At 41.1% G+C, this 22092-nt stretch overlaps 1 protein-coding gene across 4 annotated transcripts in view; it reads right to left on the reverse strand.

The window, feature by feature from the left end:
* TENT4B (terminal nucleotidyltransferase 4B) overlaps window positions 1–22092 on the reverse strand; it is a 79867-nt gene that overhangs the window by 13518 nt on the left and 44257 nt on the right. For all 4 annotated transcript variants that reach the window (XM_038531082.1, XM_038531085.1, XM_038531083.1 and 1 more), the window contains exons 2-5: window positions 7766–7889; window positions 5902–5948; window positions 4300–4420; window positions 1425–1532 (exon numbers count right to left, since the gene is read on the reverse strand). In XM_038531082.1, the coding sequence (XP_038387010.1) occupies window positions 1425–1532; window positions 4300–4420; window positions 5902–5948; window positions 7766–7889 (400 nt within the window). The remainder of the gene's footprint in view (window positions 1–1424; window positions 1533–4299; window positions 4421–5901; window positions 5949–7765; window positions 7890–22092) is intronic.

The following is a 22092-nucleotide window of genomic DNA, read 5'->3' on the forward strand; positions in this document are numbered from 1 at the left end:
AGAGGGAGAAGCAGGCTCCATGCACCGGGAGCCTGACGTGGGATTCGATTCCGGGTCTCCAGGATCGCGCCCTGGGCCAAAGGCAGGCGCTAAACCACTGCGCCACCCAGGGATCCCTGTATTATACTCTTTGACCCTGAAACTCCACTTCCAGAATCTTCCAACAATTTTACAAGTGTAAAGAAAGATGCACATATAGAAGGATGCTCTTTTAAGCACTTTCTGTAATAGTAAAAAAACCCTAGAAACATCACCAGGGGAGAGCTACACAAAGCATGGTATTTTCTGAGAAAGGACTGTTATGTCATCAATGAAAAGAATGAAGGAAACCTGTCTGTGCTGATATGAAAACCTCCATAAAAAAATAATAATAATAAATAATAAATAAATAAATAAATAAATAAGTAAAAGAAAACCTCCAAAAAGTATGAGACGATGTGTACATAGCATGCTATTCTGTTTGTTAAAAATTTCAAGGGGAAAAAAAAAAAAAAATTTCAAGGGGATAAACAAGCCAAAAAGAAAGGTTGGTGATGGCAAGTCCCATGAAACTGATCTAAGCATAAGGTATCTTTTGTTTTCCTTTGATATTAATAAACTATCATGCATATCGTTCTCAATTTTAAAAAGATTTCTTTTCTGGGAGAAAAAAATTTACACATACTCAACACCTCCAAAAGAGTAGGATAATGGATAATCTCTTTCTTTCTCTGTTTTCCTATACTCTGCACATTTCTAGGAGAATCTAATGTTTACAACATGATAAAGTAGCTCAATTTTTTTCTTACAAAGAAAAGAAAAAGGTGAATCTGTAGAGTTGATAAAGAAAAGTACTGTTCTGAATGGACAGAAAAGATATTCTACATGAGCCAAAGCAGTTAACAGTGTTCAGCTTAAGGCGAAAAATGTTCAGCTTAGGCTGACATGTCTAAGCACGTAAATGTTCTGAAGATGCTGAAAAATTCTTCCCTGTCTTGGAAGAACACCTAACAAAGGAAAATAGATACTAAATCACCTCATGACAAAGTAGGGAAATCTGCAGGAACTACCTTACAACTGCCTGGGGGGCCTTGGAAAAGTTTTTAACCTAAACTCTTAAGAGATTAAAAGCAGACAAGAATGATTACTCAGCATTTCAGCCCTTATCTCCCATAAAAGGAATGATCTAGAGCAAAGAAGTTCTTCAAAAGCTTTCCGAACCCTAACCCTTGAGCTTTCCGAACCCTATAATCACATTATAAATTACTGATTATTACAAGCAGATTCAAGGAAAGGCAGGCCACTGGACAGAAAAGAAGCACTTGTCGGCAAAACATCCGTAAAAATAGTTTAGCAAAGCGAATCAGAACACTATCACAACAGAATCTCAAAACAAAACTCCATTTCTAACAGTCTCACTGAATAAACACTATGAATTCTCTGACCTTGGTAAAATCTTTGATGAGGTCAGCTGCTCTCACGCCATTCTGTACATTAAAGCTGATATCAACTTTCACTTCAGTAAAAGAATCTGTTAATTTAATAATAGGTACCTAGAAAGAGAAGAAAGACAAAATTAAAATACTTGAACCAAATTAAACAATACAATCGGGATAGAAAGGTTACTTGACTTGAGGCCTCGACCTCCTCCTGAGGACATAAAAACTCTTGAGTGTCCTCAATACTACATACCATAGTCACTTGGCCTTTTAGATACTTATGTATTTAGCATTGAACTTCATACAGTGTACTTTTTTTATTTCTATTGGTTGAGAGTTTTTTTTTTTTTTGAAATATTTTATTTTTTTTTAAAGATTTTATTTACCTACTCATGATAGTCACAGAGAGAGAGAGAGAGAGGCAGAGACACAGGCAGAGGGAGAAGCAGGTTCCATGCAGGGAGCCTGATGTGGGATTCGATCCTGAGTCTCCAGGATCGCGCCCTGGGCCAAAGGCAGGCGCCAAACCGCTGCGCCACCCAGGGATCCCGGTTGAGAGTTTTTAAATCAGGAACAAAAACCTCTCTCAATATTTTGTACTTTGGAGAACAGTTTCCAATTCAGTGTAACATCAAGAATTACGAATGTCAGGCCTTTCAGCAAACTGTTCCTAATTAGAAAGTTGCTAGATTAGGTCAAACACAATAATTCACTGGTATTTATTGGTCAGTTTTGCAAACAGCCCATAAAACAACCTAGAGAAGACATAAGAATTATTCTCAAAAAAATGACTGAATGATTTACATGAGATATTAGAAATTCTTTAAAAAAAAAAAAAGGCAAACCAATAGATATTCTTAACTCTCGGAAACAAAATAACGGTTGCTGAAGGAGAGGTAGGGGGATGGGATAACTGGGTGATGGGCATTAAGGAGGGCATGTGATATAACACCGGGTGTTGTGTGCAACTGATGAATCATTAAATTCTACCCCTGAAACGAATAACATAAAACTAATATTATAGTATACGTTAACTAAATTGAATTTAAATTGGAAAAAAAAGAAAAAAGGCTCTGAGGCACCTGGCTCAGTCAGAAGAGCACGTGACTCTTGATCTCAGGATTGTGAGTTTGAGCCTGGTTATAGAGATTACTTAAATTAAAAAAAATTTTTAAAGGCTCTATTCTATTTGCACCATGTATTAGAAAAAGGCCAGCAAACACTATGTGCAGAACTGGTTTTTCAAATTAATAGCTTTTTATAAGAAATAGTAGGAGTTCTTTTGTTCTAAGAAAACCTAACATCAAAATTCCAAACCTTTTTTTTTTTTTTTTTAATATTTTACTTATGTATTTGAGAGGAAGCAAGCAAGAGACAGAGAGAAAGAATGTCAGCATGGGGAGAGGCAGAGGAAGAGGGAGAAGCAGACTCTCCACTGAGCAGAGAGCCGGATGCAGGGCTCAATCCCAGGACCCCAGGATCATGACCTGAGCCTAAGGCAGACACTTCACCTGAGCCACCCAGGCACCCCCAAAACTCCAAACTTATAAAATAGATAAATTCATTTCTATAATGAGCGTCCGTGAAGGTTCTTTAATGGCCATTCTAGATAGAATTAAAATATCAAGTTATTTGATCTACAAAATTTCAATTTACATTTGACCCTTGAACAACACAAGTTAAAACTGTGTGGTTCCACTTTTACACAATTTTACACAATGCTGTAAGTGCATTTTCCTTATGATTTTCTTAACATTTTCTTTCCTCTAGCTTACTTTATAAGAATATAGTATATAATACTTATAAATACAAAATATGTGCTAATTGTTTATGTTATCAGTAATCCTTCCAGTCAACAGAAGGCTCCTAGTAATCTTTAGGGTGTCCCAAGTTACAGGTGGATTTTCAACTGTGTAGCAGGACCCCCGTGTTGTTCAGGACTCAACAGTACATACAACTTCTCAAGGACATAAAGATAGAAGAGCAACATCTTCTGTGTAAACTGTTTATTTTTTTTAACTGTTTAATAGATATCCATATTTCTATTTATTCTTAATATCTTTTTAAAGATTTTATTTATCTGACAGAGACAGAGAGAGAGAAAGAGAAAGAGAGAGAGCATGAGCAGGGTGAAGGGCAGAGGAAGAGGGAGAAGCAGACTCCCCGCTGAGCAGGGACCTCCATGTGGGGCTGATCCCAGGACCCTGGGATCATGACCTGAGCTGGAAGCCAACCGAGCCATCCAGGCGCCTCTAAACTTTTTTATATTTAAAAACTCTACAGTGAGTATTATGCATGATAAAATTGAGTGTTTTTTTATTTATTTATTTATTCGTGAGCAACAGAGAGAGAGAGGCAGAGACACAGGAAGAGGGAGAAGCAGGCTCCCTGCAAGAAGCCCAACGTGGGACTCAATCCCGGGTCTCCAGGATCACGCCCTGAGCCAAAGGCAGGCACTAAACCACTGAGCCACCCAGGAATCCCCGAGTATTATTTTTTTTTATTTTTATTTATTTATGATAGTCACACACACAGAGAGAGAGAGAGAGGCAGAGACACAGGCAGAGGGAGGAGCAGGCTCCATGCACCGGGAGCCCGATGTGGGATTCGATCCCGGGTCTCCAGGATCGCGCCCTGGGCCAAAGGCAGGCGCTAAACCACTGCGCCACCCAGGGATCCCCCGAGTATTATTTTTTAAAGAACTATGTAACCACAAGTTCCTTTGTTTCACAGATCAAATTTATATATGAGGACTGTGATCACTAATGGAAGGAAAGAATCTTTTAGTGAGAAGCCAACTATGCTCACCAAAATTAAATTTGAATTTTTAAGTTTCATGCATAAGTAACTGGAGATGTGATGAAATGTTGGAAGAACTTACTGTTGCTTTGTCTAGAACTTTCACCGAATCCTCATCTGCAACTTTGTGTTTCCGCAGGGCTTCTTCCAGGGTCCAGAGGGGAAGGTTCTCCCACTTCCCAAATACCACAAGATCAATGTCACTGAACACAGAACACAAACACACAAGTTGTTTGAAGAAGAAACTGTACTTGTATCCACTTACATTCAGGCTTCCAGACTTCAAAGTAGTGCACTTAAAACCCACTGGTCACAATGCCTAGTGAAGACCCAACATGTCTTTAGAGGGGAAGTGGAGGCTGGTGACTTTTAACAACCATCTCCTCCTAGTCATTTCACGAAGTCAGGCCTCAGGAAACAAGGTGATTTTGAAAGAAGTAAACCCTCAAAAAAACAACACTGAACGTTTCTTGTTCATAAAGTTTCTGGAACTCGAACACTTAAGATGTGCCTATATGGATGAGATTCACTGATTAACTCTGATTTAAATAATTAAATGTAAAAAGTAAGTTGCAAACAATGCAGGTAGGATGCCACCACTTGGGTGAAAGGGGGAGAAGACACACACACATTTCCTTTCATATGTATAGAATGTTCCTGCAAGGATGTACGAGAAACTGGGACCAGTGCCTCCCCCAAGGAGCAGGGGACACAGGTGGGGTCTGCACTTTTCACTGTAATTATTGTCATACCCTTTCCATTTGAACTATGTGAAAGTACCTACATATTCAGAAAATTCAATTAAATTTTTTTAGAGTGACTCAGGGTTTTGTTGAAACTCAGAATCTAAATAAGGAAAAACATTAATGAACTCACAGTTGGATACTTTATGGCTTTTATAGGCCTATGATAGCAATGGGCAGAACAGAAATTGCTAGGTTCTCTCCACATCAATACATTTTAAGTTTGGGTAAAGTAGATCAAATCAAGCTCAAATCAAAAACATGATGGATGCCTATAGTTAAAATCATACTGTACAGTGCAGTCAAAACTTTGTTAGAAGAGTAAATCTCACAGTAAATTTCTTAACCACAATAAAAGCAAAAACAAACACATGCTGAAATTTCAGTTTATAGAAAACAGGTATTCACCCCTTGGGCAAATCTCATCATCCCTCAAAAGGCCTGCCCTGCCCCAGGCAGTGGGCCATGACTGCCCTCATTTAAGAAGATTAAAACTAGTAAGAGGCCTTCCTCAGAGAAGTCTATACCCTGAAGCTTGGGGTCAGGATGCTGAAACAACTGCTAATAGTATGAATTCTTAAAAAGAAACGACAGCCCTGGCATTCCAGAGTATACACAGCTCTACCGTATAGCCAGGTGTTCTGCCATAATATGACATCAACATCTGCATTAGTGGGTTAAGTTATGGAGATGAACAGTTCTCTGCAGGCAAGTAGTCAATTGCTGAAATTGTTATCTGAGTCCATTGCTACATCTCTCCCAGATGATACAGGTGTCAGTTTGAGAGGATCATCTGAAGTGATGTTCCACCCTCAAGGTAATTCAAATATAAAGTGAATTTTCATTTCATAAATTTATTTTGTTTCTACTCTTCCACCTTCAATAGTCAAAATATAGAAAAAGGCACAACAACCCCCTGAAAGCTTCATAAATGTACTAACCTAGTAGGCAAATACAGGCCAGTTTTAAAACTTCCAAATATCTGGACCTGAAATACAAAAAATCATTACAACATTAAAGTATCTATCAGATGAAAAGCCACCATGCTATAGATAAATATCAGGGTTTTGCTACCCTCTGTTGGTAGTTTTTAGTACTACAAGAGCATTTTTTTTTTTTTTATAATATCATTTTCCTGAAGCAGAGATGGGATGCTGGCTCTCATATGCAGACAGTAGGAATATAGTTTAAACTTACCAGGTTAAAACATCAAATGCACAGATTGAAATAGAAAACTTTCAAAAGTAATATTTAAGCCACTCCTGTTCCTTATAAGCTAGAGATGTGTTCAACAAAGGCTTAATTTTGGTTCCCTGAGCAGGAATTTTTTCATGGGTCCCTGAGTTAGGGTCATACTACTCCAGCAGCAGACCAGCTCCACAAAAACAGCATCCTAACATCGTGGTGAGGCATAAAACCAGACCCATCCTATCTCAGCCAGTGAGCACAGTGGAAGACTTGAGGTAGGTGAGGAAATGCAGTAAAAACTAGTGAATGACCAAAATGCTCAGCCTCGGAAATGAGATGGACCCAGGAACAGAATCGCAGCTACATGTCTCTCTTCTGGGAACAAAAATATGGATAAAACCTCCCACCTCCAAAGGAGGATGATTAATTTAAATCAGAGTTTCTCAACCCCAGCATGACCGACATTCACAGCAGACAGCTGTCTGCCAGGGGCTGTCCTGTGCATTGTAGGATGTTTAGGAACATCCTTGGCTTCTACCCACTATAAGCTAAGAGCACCTTACCAGTTAACGATAATCAAAAATGTCTCCGACATTGCCAAGGGACCCCTGGGCGGCTAACGCCCCTGCCACTGAAAGCCATGGATTTGGATCACACAGGAGAATCAATGTCACCACACAACTGCTCAATAAAACAGCAGTTCCCCACCCTCGCCCCCAACATTTCCCCTACAGTATCTTATTGGAAGCCTTTCTGTTTTGCCAACTGGACAAAAGGAACTTCCCCAGCTCCCTCATCACCATCCTACAACAAAGTCTCAAGAAAAGCCATTAACACAGAGTAATGGATTCTAACTTCTTTGAATTGCAGAACAGACTCTCATTAAAAAAAAAAAAAAAAAAAAAAAAAAGCCCAAAAAAGTATTCACTTAGTTTCAACAACAGGAACCACAAATAAGCAAAGAGGAATTCTCAGGCCAAGGTTCTGTTCACTGGGTAGGACTGCACAGGGAGACGAGGAAGAGCCAGAAAGGAGGAAACAGCAACGTTAAGAAAGGAAAACAGACTTAGGCCTGCATTAGCCTAAGAAACTAAACTCCTTTTTTTTTTTTTTTTAAATTTTATTTTTATTTATTTATTTATTTTTTTTAATTTATGATAGTCGCACACAGAGAGAGAGAGGCAGAGAAACTGAACTTCTAATGACACAAGAAACGCCTACTTGACATTTTCATTCAGCTATAAAGAATGACATAACATTTACACTGGCAGGGTGAAACAAAACAGTTATGGGATTTTCATACATCAGATCCAGAACATACTACTATAAGAAAGCCTGGTCTTTCTGTCTTCTCTGTAAACTAATGATTCCTAAATATAGTTACCTCTAGTATTGCTATTCAGCACTGCAAAGAAATAGTTTTAACTAAGTCATCCCATTCATCACAAAAAATTAGGATGCTCCAGATTCTAAAGTCTAGAGAAAACGGTTTAAAATTCAACTGGACCCTGAGTGTTCAGATGCAGAGAGACCTGTGTGTGAGGACTCTTGAGATGCTCTCCATCCTGTGGTCAGGCACATTACCCTCAGCAGCCTACCATCCACACAGGTACTCACGTCAGCGCTGGGCCAGAGCTCCTTAATCACACTCTCGATCCTGTTCACCACTTCCATCCGCATCTTCTCCTCCTCCGGTCTTGGAGACATATATTCATAAAAATCACTGATTTCTTCATGCAGACTGAAGGAAAAAAAAAAGTCAGAAAAGTTAATACAGGCAAGGCCGGTCTAATGAGAAATCACTATCTTAAATAACCTTATCTAATTAAGTCTTTTAACTTCACTGAAGACTTTATGTTCCTGGATTTCTACCTTAATTTTAATGTTACAACTGATGCTAGGCTAAAATGGGAATATACAGAATTTAATAACTTAAAAAATGCCAAAACAGGTAAATAAGAAATTCCAAGCAGTCTTAATGGAGGTGGACTAGCAGCTCTCATGGCAGGTCAGCCTGTACAGAACACTTGCCGGGTGGACATGTGCTGCTGACTTTTTAATTCTTAAATTTTAATACATTAGGCTGGGCCTCTGCCTTTACACTTCCAATCCAGTAGACACAAACACAGAAAGATAGAGTCCAGATGACATAGGTGAGCTTCCTGGCCACAGAGACCTGACTCTCTTACACCCTGTATACTCCACTCCTCAGGCACAAAACAGCATGTCTTTTTTAATATTTGCTTAGTGAACTGAGCGTCAGATGAAAGAGTGGGAGAGCCAGTGACCATCAGCAAAGACCTGAAAAGAATGGCTGGCAGACAAGGCTCCAGGAAGGAGCTAAAGACTTTGAGACTAGGAGGAACAAGGGTGACCCAGGAAGCACTAAGCCGATGACACGGGCTGCAGCCCATAGAGGAGAGAGAGAAGTAGCCAAGGAAAGCAGGCACCTGCCCACAGTGGGCTCCGAATGAGGAGCTGAAAAGTTTAGACTTTCCTAGGAGAACGAGGAGCTAATTCGATGTTTTTGAGATGGACCAGGGATGCCTGACTTCAAAAATGCAGCATTTGAAGAAGCTTCGTCTGGCAACTGTGCCAACAATGGACTGGCAGGGAGACAAGATGGATACAGGCAGAGAAGTCCATAAATCACTGCAACTGCAGAAGGGCTGGGTGAAGGCCTGGGGATGGTGCAGGAAAGGAACGGGCTCCACAAACACTGCGCACACACATACACATACACATACACATACAATGGCTGTGCTCGCAAAACTCACCCGGCAGTGGAAAGAAGGGAGGGAGGATGCTTGCAAGGGCTGAAGCCTGAGAGGCTGGGGAATCAATGAACAAGATGAAAGGAAAAACCCACCAGGCTGGCTACTGAGTTGAGCGTGGTCGATTATTACCGGAGGACAGAAGGAACCTGGAGGTAGCAGGTGCAGCTGTGAGGAGCTACCTTTGGGAGGGCAAATGAGGGGGAAATGGATGGAAATCTGCTAAACTTGCACTGAATGCTGGCAACCCGGGGGGCCGGCTGCAGGCAGCTGTGGGTGGCCATGTGAGGGTGGCTCTGACAGGGTGTCCTCGGACAACGGTGGTGGAGCAGGAGGCCAGGAGAAGAGCATAATCAATCAGCCCTGGCTGCCAAGTGCCTGGAAGCCAGAGGGGCGCACTGGGTGGGCGGCCGAGGGGCACGCAGGGTGGCCTCGCAGGAACATGGTCCTGAGGGACCCTGGCTTAGAGCAGCTACAGTAATGGCAGGAAGCGGGAAGCACCAGGAAATGAAAAATGATTTTGAGGAAGGAAAAAAAAAAAAAAAGCCTAATTCCCAACCCCCACTTGGCTGTAACATTTAAAATGTGGCCAAGTACACAATCAACAGTCTCTGCCTCTTCTAATGTTTTATTTTTAGACTAAGTAAAAAAACTTGAGTTCTAGACTCAGGTTCTGCCTGAGGGCATCTGTGTTCCTTCAGAAAGTGACTGGTGCTTTAGAGCCTCAGTGTCCTTAAGCACAAACTAGGGGCTGCCAACCAGGATCCTTTTCAGGCCCTTAGTGTCAAACCCTGAGCCATTTGGTAAGGAATGATTTGTAGCAATGTTCAGCTGGTATACCACATAATACTGCAAAAAAAAAAAACAACAAAAAACAAAACAAAAAAAAAAAAACCCTGGGATTTTAAAACCCCAGAGAGTTCTGCACATGAATCCAGACACTCTCAGTGGGGGCAAGTCTTCCTGGGTATACCTCTGGGTACATAGGATCACCACTTTCTGAGTTTTCTTTGTCTTAAAGTTTCCCAGGGTTTTTTCCTAAGGGCATCCCCCAACTACTCCTTCAGCTTCTTGAAGACAACAAGTAAAATGATTAGTATAGGAAGTTCATAGCTTGTGCTGCTCTTTCAGAAGGATGAGGTCCACAAATAAAAAGGAAAACAGATTTCTTCTTATCTAACAGGATCATTTGCTATGAATGCTCAAAGTGTATTTGTGGTCCGAAAGCACTGGGGAATTACTTCCATTTTAACCAATGGGGAAAACCCGTAATCATGACTATCTATTCCACAAAGGCCCATTTACACTGTTTCTAATTCAAATACAGGCAAAATAATATTTAGCCCAACTTCCAGTTAATCATAAAATCACAAGAAACTGAGTTAGAATTTATTTCCTAAACATTATTGAGTGCCTATGTTCAATGCACTAGAAGGAAAGTAGGTTAGTCAAACGTGATCCCTGCCCTGGGTAATTTCCATCTAATGAAAAGAAATACTCATTTAAAATAGTTGAGTCATGAAAAAAAAATAGCTTAGTCATGGGTGACATATAAGTTCCACACTGTTCCACCACAGGCAGGCCAGAAGGAGAGCTTTCCAATGATCATAGCTACAGGGATTAGAATGGGCTGCCTTAGAGTGTAGTGAGGTCCCTATCATGACAAGTGTAAAGAAAGAAAATAAATGACCATGAGGCAAAGACCTAATAAGACCTTTCTCTTTTTTTAAAGATTTGAGGGGTCCCTGGGTGGTTCAGTCAGTTAAGTGTCCAACTCTTGATTTCACCTCAGATCATGATGTCAGGGGTCGAGCTTCATGGGTTCAGCACTCTCCCTCTGCTCCTCACCATCTGTATTCTCTCTCTCTCTTTAAAAAAGAGACACTCAGTGGTTGAGCATCTGTCTTTGGCTCAGGTCATGATCCTAGGGTCCCAGGATTGAGTCCCACATTGGGCTCCTTCCAAGGAGCCGGCTTCTCCTTCTGCCTGTGCCTCTGCCTCTCTCTGTCTCTCTCTCACAAATAAAATCTTAAAAATAAATAAAGGTTTTATTTAGAAGTAATCTCTACACCCAACATGGGGCTCAAACCTAAAACCCCAAGATCAGAGTTGTATTCTTCACCAACAGAGCCAGCCAGGTACATGGATGACACTTCTGAACTTGGTAAAAAAAAAAAAAAAAAAAAAAAGGAAAAGATTCTAAAATTCCATTTATCACTAGGATTCTAGGTTTCTTCTTTTTCTTAAAAAAAAAAAAATTATTTATTCATCAAAGACAGAGAGAGGCAGAGACACAGGCCATGGGAGAAGCAGGCTCCCTATGAGGAGCCCAATGCGGAACTCGATCCCAGGACCCTGGGATCATGACCTGAGCTGAAGGCAGACACTCAGCCACTGAGCCATCCAGGTGCCCCAGAATCTAGGTTTCTAATTAGCAGCACATTAAGTCAGATAAGCTTTTAAAATAAGACCACCTTACACATTAATACTCTATGGAACCATCTCCCTATGTAGGAAAAACTGGTTCCAGAGGTTATCCTAATTCTTTTGCTGATTTGCATGTGTGATAGTGGAAGAGGGGAAGAGGAGCAGGGGAGGAGGGCTACTGGAAGCTAAAACATACCTGAACAGAAAGAACCCAACAATTTATCTCACATCGGTCAGGGCCATCTCCTTCCCCCACGGGTGAACATAAATATCACCACCACTCTCGCCTATATACATGCAAAATATATCAAGAATTGAGTGAGAAATCTTCGTACATTGAGGGAAAGAACTTCCAGTATAGATTTTTAAATAATCTTGAGGTAGCTCTCTCTCCGTGCACTGTGTAATTTTACTGGCACGGTGCCATGTATATCTAGGTGCTTAAAGGATCCCGAAGGAACAGGCTTTTGGAGTGCCCACTATACGCCTGGCATACTTTATTAGGTCAGCATGATGACCTATAAAGCTTGGAGACTAGAGAAATTTTGTAAGCTTGCTTTCACAAATTAATGTAACTTATACCCCTGAAATCCTCTAACTACACAGGGAAAATTTCAGTTTCTCCTAACATCTAGATCAAAACTCATTATGATTAATTAGTAAATAGGGCTGAATGTCTCCTACTCAGGCTTACAGATTCTCATTTGAATTTGAAAACATAACTCTTGATCAAAACTCAAGTGTGTACCAAAACACAGTGCCTTATCTTAGGGCATCAGTGTTTTTCTTTCCTTTTTTTTTTTTTTTTTTTTTTTTTTTTTAAGATTTTATTTGGGCAGCCCCGGTGGCGCAGCAGTTTAGCTGGGGTGTGATCCTGGAGACCCAGGATCGAGTCCCATGTTGGGCCCCCTGCATGGAGCCTGCTTCTCTCTCTGTCTGGGTCTCTGCCTCTCTTTTTCTCTCTGTGTCTCTATGAATAAATAAAATCGTAAAAATTTTTAAAAATAAATATTTTATTTATTCATGAGAGACACAGAGAGAGAGAGGCAGAGACCCAGGCAGAGGGAAAAGCAGGCCCGATGTGGGACTCGATCTGGGGTCTCCAGGATCATGCCCTGAGCCCAATTGCCGAGCCACCCAGGCGTCCCAGTGTTTTTCTTTTTAAAAGAAAAAGTGGGGATCCCTGGGTGGCACAGCGGTTTGGCGCCTGCCTTTGGCCCAGGGCGCGATCCTGGAGACCCGGGATCGAGTCCCACATCAGGCTCCGGTGCATGGAGCCTGCTTCTCCCTCTGCCTTTGTCTCTGCCTCTCTCTCTCTCTGTGTGTGACTATCATAAATAAATAAAAATTAAAAAAAAAAAATTAAAAAAAAAAAAAAAGAAAAAGTGAGCAAGAAAGCACATCACTCTCTGTTTATAAAGGAAAAGTATATAAAAGCAATATGATAAAATAAGTGCCACTGTGTAACTGGAAAGTATGCCCCCCCAAAAGAATGCAAATCAGAATTAATCTGCTGGGATAAAATATACATTAACCTCAAAATTAACGATACTACAACAATTAAATGTGACAAGGAAGAGATATAAACAAAAGCTTCTGCATTTTAAAAAGTATAATGCACAGATCATTCAAATCAAATCAGAGAAGTGAAAAAAATAACTTTTGGTCTGAGATAAGCTCTACCAGTGAAGTGCGCTAGCCTTTCAAAATTATACAAATTTCATAATGCTCATCATAAGGGGGGAAAGAATGTAAAGAAATGGCCCCAGAAGGCTCAACTTCTCTGGCTATATAAGAAGGAAAAACTTGGGATGCCTGGGTAGCTCAGCGGTTAAGCATCTGCCTTCAGCTCAGGGCGTGATCCCGGGTCTGGGGATGGAGTCTCTCATCAGGCTCCCTGCAGGAAGCCCACTTCTCCCTCTGCCTTATGTCTCTGCCCCTCTCTATGTATCTCTCATGAATAAATAAAATCTTTTTTTTAAAAAAGGAAAAACGTGTTTCCCAACTTTTCAGCTGGGCTGCCCAGGGGGTAGATATGAGGAACTAAAGAGGTGGGCATCCTTAAAGCCACAGGCAGCCTCCCTGATGCCTCCCACGTCAAGGCAGACAGGTAAGCCCCTGCTGGCCTCACTGAGGTTCACCCAGCATCTGTTCTGAGGCTAACACCCTCTTCTTCCTCAGGGACATCTGCCAGGCCTGCAAATTGTCTGGGTCACCTCTATGCCAAGGTCAAGCTTTCTGGTTTTCATAACTGAAGTCCTCACTGCCAGTGACTTCAGACTCACATGAAGGCACCTACAATGTTCTATTCGATGACTGTCCAAAACAAGATATTTCCTCACAAAAATGTTAAGATTAATAATAACCAATTTTGACAAAGATATATGGAAAAGGCATTTGCATGCTATGTGTGAAAGTATAATTACTACAACCTCTCTGATGGTGGTTGTCTGAATAAATAATAAACATCTGTATGAATAATTTTTAAAATTCTCTTTTCCTTAAAGATTTTATTTAGAGAGAGAGCTAGAACAAGTGAGTGCACATGCAAGCAGGAAGAGGGGCAGAGGGAAGAGGAGAGAGAGAATCCCAAGCAGAATCTGCACTGAGGGGATCCCTGGGTGGCACAGCGGTTTGGCGCCTGCCTTTGGCCCAGGGCGCGATCCTGGAGACCCAGGATCGAATCCCACATCAGGCTCCCGGTGCATGGAGCCTGCTTCTCCCTCTGCCTGTGTCTCTGCCTCTCTCTCTCTCTCTCACTGTGTGCCTATCATAAAAAAAAAAAAAAAAAAAAAGAATCTGCACTGAGCATGGAGCCCAATGCAGGGCTTGATCTTGCAACACAACAAAAGCCAAAACCAAAAGTGGGACACTGAACTGACTGAACCACCAGGAACTCTTTAAATTCCCCTTCTTTCATTAAAATCAGGATCTTAAAGAGACACCTGCACTCCCATGTTCCCTGCATTATTCACAATAGCCAAGATATGGAAACAACCCAAATATCCACCAACAGATGAATGGATAAAGAAAATGTGGTATATGTGATATGACATTATTCAGCCTTAAAAAGGAAATCTCTGAAATTTGCAATATAGTTGAACCTGGAGGGCACTGTGCTAAATGAAATAAACCAGTCCAAGACACTATCTAAAACAGTCAAACTCATAGAAGGAAAGAGTAGGATGGTGGTTGCCAGGGGCTGGGGCTGGGGTGCTGGGGAGATATTCTATGGGTATAAAGTTTCAGTAAAGTAAGATGAATAAGCTCTAGAGATCTGCTGTACAACACAGCACCTATAGGCAACAACACTATGTTTATTCACTTAAAAATGTCTTAAGAGGGTCGGTTTTATGTTTTATTCTTACCACAAAAAGGGGGAGATAGACACATGGAAACTTTTGGAGGTGTGGGATATGTCTATTACCTTTTTTTCCCCTAAAGATTTTATTTATTTATTTATTTGAGAAAGAGAGAGAGAGAGCACAAGTGGAGGAGAGGGGCAGAGGCAGAAGCAGACTTCCTTTTTTTTTTTAGAAGCAGACTTCCCAACTAAGCAGGGAACCTTATGCGGGGCTCAATCCCAGGACCCCAGGATCATGACCTGAGCCAAGGTAGACACTTAAGCAATTGAACCACCCAGGCAGGAGCCCCCATCTATTACCTTGATTGTGGTGATGGTTTCAAGGGTGTATACATATATCCAAGCTCATCAGGCTGAATATTTGCATTAACTATGTACAGTGTTTTGTATACTAATTATTCTTCAATAAAACTGTTTTTTTAAAAAGTCCCTTTCTTGTCATCCTTCAAAAGTATTGAGGGAACAAAGATATTCACCACAGGATTATCTGGAATACTAAAAATTAAGAAACAGCCTCAAAAAAAAAAAAAAAGAAACAGCCTCAATGTCCATCAATGGAATCCAATGAAATAATCACAGCGGCACTGACCTTCCCTTAAATTATAGCCAATAACCCATTAAAAAGAAGGAAGCAGAGCTATATGAGCTGATGAGAAAGATCTAAGATTTGTTCAGTTTAAAAGAAAAAACACAATGTATTTAACAACATCCATTTCAGGTGCATTAAAAAGACACAACACACACATACACACACACACACAGAGTTTCTATTTTCTGGAAGGAGAACTTAACAGTGATTACCTTCAGGACAGGAAACGACAGGAGAGTTAGGGAGACCAACACTTTATTTTACATCATGCTGTGCTAGTATAGAATTCTTTTAAAACCATCAGCGTGTATTTGTTTGTTCGCTTTTTTTCTTTGTTCGCTTTTCTAAAGAGGTTATTATCTATTTAAAGAAATTACAGGCCATTTGTCATTTTCTTTATATTTTTCCACATAAAAGTGTGTTTGTGTATTTCTCCCAACCCTCAGAACAGGGTCTATGTACCATACTGTTTACAGTGATTAAATGTAGTGAGTGAATTGGGGGTGGGTGGGGACTGAATTTTTAAAACTGTGTATATTTAGGGGTGCTGGAGTAGCACAGTTGGCTAAACTTCCAACTCTTGGTTTTGGCTTAGGTCGTGATCTCAGGGTCATGAGATTAAGCCCTGTGTCATGCTCCATGCTCAGGAGTCTGCTTGAGATTCTCTCTCCTCTCATTTCGCCTCTCCACCCCCACCCTCTTGTTCTCTCTCTAAAATAAATAAATCTTTAAAAAAAAATGTATGTATTTATTCATTCTACCTTTTAAAAATGCATGCATGTCAGGGCTGCCTGGGTGGCACAGTCGGTTGAGCATCTGACTTGATTGTGGTTCAAGTCATGATCTCAGGGTTATAAGATCAAGACTCATGTCAAGCTCTGCACTCAGCATGAGGTCGGCTTGAGAGTCTCTCTCCCTCTGCCCCTCTCACTTGTGGCCTCTCTCTCAAATAAATCTTTTTTAAAAATGCATACAGGGGTGCGTGGGTGGCTTAGTCGGTTAAGCATCTGCCTTCAGCTCAGGTCATAATCCCAGGGTCCTGGGATCGAGCCCCATATGAGGCTCCCTGCTCAGCGGGGAGCCTGCTTCTCCCTGTCCCTCTGCTGTTCCCCCTGCTTGTCCTTGAGCGCTCTGTCAAATAAAGAAAATCTTTTTTAAAAATGCATACATGTTAATCACCATAGTTAACCATTTTTTTAAAAGTAAGCTCTATGCCCAATGTGGGACTTGAACTCACACCCCTGAGATCATGCTCTACTGTGAGCCAGCCAGGTAGTCCACCTTTGTATATTTTTATAACAAGATCTTTATAACAACAATGAATACTCTCTGAAGAAAACTAACATTTAAAGAAGAAAAAGACTCAAGCACCTAGCCTCACAGACTGAAAAGTTACATAGTTGGCCCCTAGAGAACCCGAGCAACTATAAAAGGAACTCAGGGTCAGCCTGTGAAGAGCACGGACCCCTCAGGACATAGAGGGACTCCAAGCCCACACTCACAGCAACAGACACACGACACAACATTTGGAAAGTTCCTGCGTGCCTGACACGCTATATGTACTGAGTTTCTGTTGGTGTCTGACTCACCCTTTCCAGAGATTCATGGACTTGGACACATATGTACATGCAAGACAAATTTCTGGAAGCATATATAAAAACTGCTGGCAACAATTTCCTCTGGGGAGTAGGACTGAGGTCTGAGGTGCTGGGATTTCTACCCTTCTGTACTGTTTGATTTTTTTCTCAAATGCACGTATACACCAAGAGAAGTGAGTAACAACAAGCCCTGGGGCCGCCCTGGTGCAGTCTATACAACATCTTCAGGAGGCTCTACAATTCAATTTTTACAAAGAAATTCATGCACACATAAACACACACACCCGTGCTCTTGTATGTTCAGCTGCCAACTAGACACCTCTACCTAGATGTTACCTCAAAATCAATAAATCCGAACTAAATTTCTTATCTTTCTCCAAAACCTATTCCTTCTTCTGTTTCCTCCCTGAATTACTGTTTCCCCAAATGGTAATTTTAGTCTCCCTTGGTTCAGCCTCCTTACTCATCCTCAGGAGCTAACAGATCTCCATATTGTGTCCCTCCTACAAACGAAAATAAAAAACAAAAAACTGCCAAATCAGACCATGTCCTGCCTGAGAGCTCCAGTCTTTCATCCTTCTCTCCTCTCTCTCAGTATGACACTGCAGTGGCCTCCAGACTGGCCTGCCTGGCCCTGGCTTCTCCCTTTTCTAGGTCATCTTTCACCTCCTCAACCAACATGTGTCACTTGCAAACTCCTTATCAGGGCACTCCCTACCTTTAGGCTCTTCACCCCAGGATAGCCACCAGACCTGTGCCAGCACTGCCAGGCCTTCTCAAGAACCCAGGTCCCGCAAGGGCAGGCCTGTGCCTTGAATACCTTCTCTCTCAGCCTTTGGGGTCTCAAATATTACCTCCTCAATAAACTTTGCAGATGCAGAACTCCTTTAGACCCTCTTCGGTGCTCCTGAACCACTCTGGTCCAAGTCCTGCCTCCCGCGCCTAGTGGTCAATCCCAGAGCCATTTCCCACCTACAGGCCTCCCCACTCAGACTTGGTTCTCTCAGGTTCAGCTGTGTGCCCAGATCAAGGATGCAGCCCAGAAGCGCTTCTTCAGGAAGAGACCCTCAGATCACAGGTGTCCATCTAGCCACACCCATATCTACAGGGGACGCCTGGGTGGCTCAGTGTTTAAGCATCTGCCTTAGACTCCGGGCATGATTCCGGGGTCCTGAGATCTAGTCCCACATCGGGCTTCCTACATGGAGCCTGCTTCTCCCTCTGCCTATGTCTCTGCCTCTCTCTCTGTCTCTCATGAATAGATAAATAAAATCTTTTTTTTAAAAAAAGAAAACAACAAAAGGGAGGTTACATCTTTAAAATGAGCTCAGTACCAGGATACAAGGAAATGGACACTCACACATTGTGGGTAAACGTGTCAGGACCAGAAAGGAGGGCAATTTGGCCCAAGAGCTAGAGCTGCCCATCAGAGTTAAAGATGGCTCTTCCACTTCTTATTTTCTAGCCTAAGAAAATAAGACTGCATGTGTATAGAGATATGGCTGTTAAGAAAATATCCACAGTTAGCATGTAATTTTTTTTAAGATTTTATTTATTCATAGAGACAGAGACAGAGAGAGAGAGAGAGAGAGGCAGAGACACAGGCAGAGGGAGAAGCAGGCACCACACAGAGAGCCTGACGTGGGACTCGATCCTGGGTCTCCAGGATCACGCCCTGGGCTGCAGGCGGCGCTAAACCGCTGCGCCACCGGGGCTGCCCAGCATGTAATTTTTTTAAAGATTTTATTTATTTGAAAGAGAGAGAGCACAAGCAGTGAGCAGAGGGAGAGGGAGAAGCAGATTCAATGATGAGCAGGGAGCCTGATGCAGGACTCAATCCCAGGACCCGGGGATCATGATCTGAGCCGAAGATGGACACTTTAACTGAGCCATCTAGGTGCCCAGCATGTAATTTTTTAAAAAGCCAAGATTTAGAAATATTTCAAAAATAGAATGCCTTATTATCTTTATATTTAAAGGTCTGTACCATGTGTATAATTTTCTATAGTACTGATAAAGATACAGTAAGCTCATTTGAAAAAAAGCCATGCCTAACTGAATTAGGGAGATCACTAGTATCAAAGCTAAAGGAGAAAGCTTCCTACTTTTCTTCAATGTACAGACAAGAAACATACACCCCCAAATAATTCTAACTGTAACCTAAGATTTAAAAGTAAAGAGAAAATATGGATGATGACATAAAAATTAAAAGGAAAAACAGACTACAACCTTACTTCTGCAAATTCTGTAAGCATTTAAAACTGTTATTCATAGTTAAGGAATGTTTTGTTTGCTATGCCAACCCTTCCTTGGTTAGGACACAAGAGTACAAGTGCAGAGAGTAGATCCTGTCTCTGGGTCCTAGATTATAAAGTCTTCATTTTCTTCTTTTCTGAGGTGCTAATACTCGCTTTCCTAGAAATGAGAACATTCCTTTTCAAAGCCATCGTCTGTTGCTCTCAGTTTCTGGACCACTGCCTTATTATTAAGCCAGTGTTTCAGAAGGATGACTTTTTCATTTTATTTCCTCTCTGTCCCTTTGCCCTTTACTGCTCTGAAGAGAGATAATGCAAACCATCTGACTTCTTTCCCCAAGACTCTTACTTTTGACACCCAACCCAGACACTACTTTCAAGCAATTATAAGGTAAAGCAGAAGAAAGAAAAGAGGAAAGAAACTGCTTTATCTAATTCTAGTCATTAATTCTTTTCCCTTCAGGTAAAAATTCTGAACTCCTTTGTGACTCTGAGTACATCTAAGAAAATCTGGATAACCCCAGGAAGCTCAAAGAACAGTTGACAGCATTCCCCAACTGAGATCAAATATCTAGAAATAAAGGCTTAGTTATTAAGTTTACTCCCCAAAGGGGAGGTCCTCAAATATTTGCTGAGTGGAAAACACAAATAAATGAGGCTGAATCTTTCCTTATCAACAAGGTCCAAATGCCAATAAAAAAAGTTCACTCTAAAGTTTGTTATAGGGATCCCTGGGTGGCGCAGCGGTTTGGCACCTGCCTTTGGCCCAGAGCGCGATCCTGGAGACCCGGGATTGAATCCCACATCGGGCTCCCGGTGCATGGAGCCTGCTTCTCCCTCTGTCTGTGTCTCTGCCTCTCCCTCTCTCTCCTCTGTGTATGTGTGTGTGTGTGTGACTATCATAAATAAACAAAAATTAAAAAAAAATAAAGTTTGTTATATTCTTAAATAGGACAACAAAATGGGGATGTGTTTAATCTATATAACTCTACTACCAAAATCTTATTTTTTATTTATTCGTTTACATATTTATCTTTGGTGGAGGGGCTGTTAAGACCAAACACTGCTCTATATAAATACACAAGCATTTGGAATGTCCTCTTTCCCTGTGTTGAGGTTCTGGTAAAAGAGGCACAGAACCAACACAGGGATACCAAGGACCACTACTCACGAAAATCCAGACATCCAAAACATAGTAGAAGTGACTATTTGCTTAACAAATAATTTATACTAAATAGGGTAAACTCTCAATGTGTATTTAAAATACTTTATAACTACTGATAATGATTACCTTGGATAACGAAAGGGAACGAGCCTAACTTGGAGAGAGAGAGGCTTTTGTAACCTACTGCTTTTTCCCTGGGCCATTGAGATCTTTCAGATAAGTGCTGGTATTGTTTACAGAACTTTTTAAAAAAGATTTTATTTATTTGAAAGAGATAGAGATAGAGAGAGACAGAGAGAAAATGAATGCAGAGGAAGGGGCAGAAGAAGAGGGAGAAGCAGACTCCCCACTGAGCAGAGAGCCTGACGTGGGGCTCGATCCCAGGAACCTGGGATCATGACCTGAGCCGGAGGCAGCAGGCAGTCGCTTGACAGAATGAGTCACCCAGGCACCTGTTTACAGAATTTTTAAAGCTGAAGTGAAAGAATGGAAAACAGATTCACAAAAAATTTTACACATTCACAAAATACATAGTTCGTTAACCTAGGATGACTTTATGAGGTCCTATATTCTTTCAGAATGAACATCATAAACTCTGAAAGAAATATGGAAATTTACAGCTGTTTGGAAAAGTGCATGGGGGGGGGGGAACTCTGTAAAAATCACCCATAGCTCCACCTCCTCTAACAGCAGGAAGCACAGCCAGGGGTGCATATGTGCCAGACACACACACTGTCCAACACCTGCTGCCAACTGCTTTCTTCAACATAGTATTTTAGAGTCAGTGGACAAACACAGTGGCTATATACTGGTCATCTGATACCATAAAAATGAATTTTCAATGATTACATATTATTCCAGCATATGAATATACCATAATTTATTCTACCAATCCTTTATTGTTGGGCATTCAGGTTGCTTCCCATTTTTCAGTACTATAATTAACATGACAACGCTATCTTTGCTCATAAGTCTGTAATCAACTATAATTTTTCTCTTAGAATAAATTCTTATTAGTGGAATCCTTTAGTGAAAAGTTATGAACAGTTAATACTTCTGAAAATAAATTCCCAAAATGGTCTCCACCAGAATGGATGCTGACATGGCCTCCCACAGTAATGTATGAAGATCCTTCCCCAACCTCCACACCAATGAGAGGCATTTTTTTATTCTTTCCATTCTTTTGTTCCTGATATGGTTAGAAATTTTCTCCATGTTTACTGGACATTTGTAAGTCTTTCTTTTTCAACTCATTTCAATAAGCTATTTGATGGAATATATAATATAAATATGTATTTTATACACACACACACACACACACACACACACACGTATGAAATACAGTATAAAGAGCATGAGCTGGAATCAATGCTCTGCATCACCACCACTTACTTACTGGATATACCTGACTGGGTGCTTTATCTCTCCAGGCCCATTTCCCACCTGGGCAATGAGGATCATAGTACTTATCCTGGAGGGTTTCTGGACGGATTAAATGAGAGTATGGGAGGGATTTAGCAGGGTTTACTGCTTACTTAGCACACAGTAAACCCTCAATACATATCATCTATCGTTAATTATTATGAGCAAATATTTACTGAATACTACAAAGTGTGAGGCACTAAGCTAGGCCCTAAGACACCACACTGAACAGGGCAGACATGGTCCCTGTCATCAGAAAGCTGATGACCTACTCGGAATTAATCTCTCTCTCTCTCTCTCTCTTTTTTTCAGTATTTATTCTTATTTCTTGTGTTTATTTTCTTCCTGGT

The sequence above is a fragment of the Canis lupus genome, chromosome 2 (genome assembly GCF_011100685.1).
Source record: "Canis lupus familiaris isolate Mischka breed German Shepherd chromosome 2, alternate assembly UU_Cfam_GSD_1.0, whole genome shotgun sequence".
In the NCBI taxonomy this organism is placed as follows: Eukaryota; Metazoa; Chordata; class Mammalia; order Carnivora; family Canidae; genus Canis; species Canis lupus.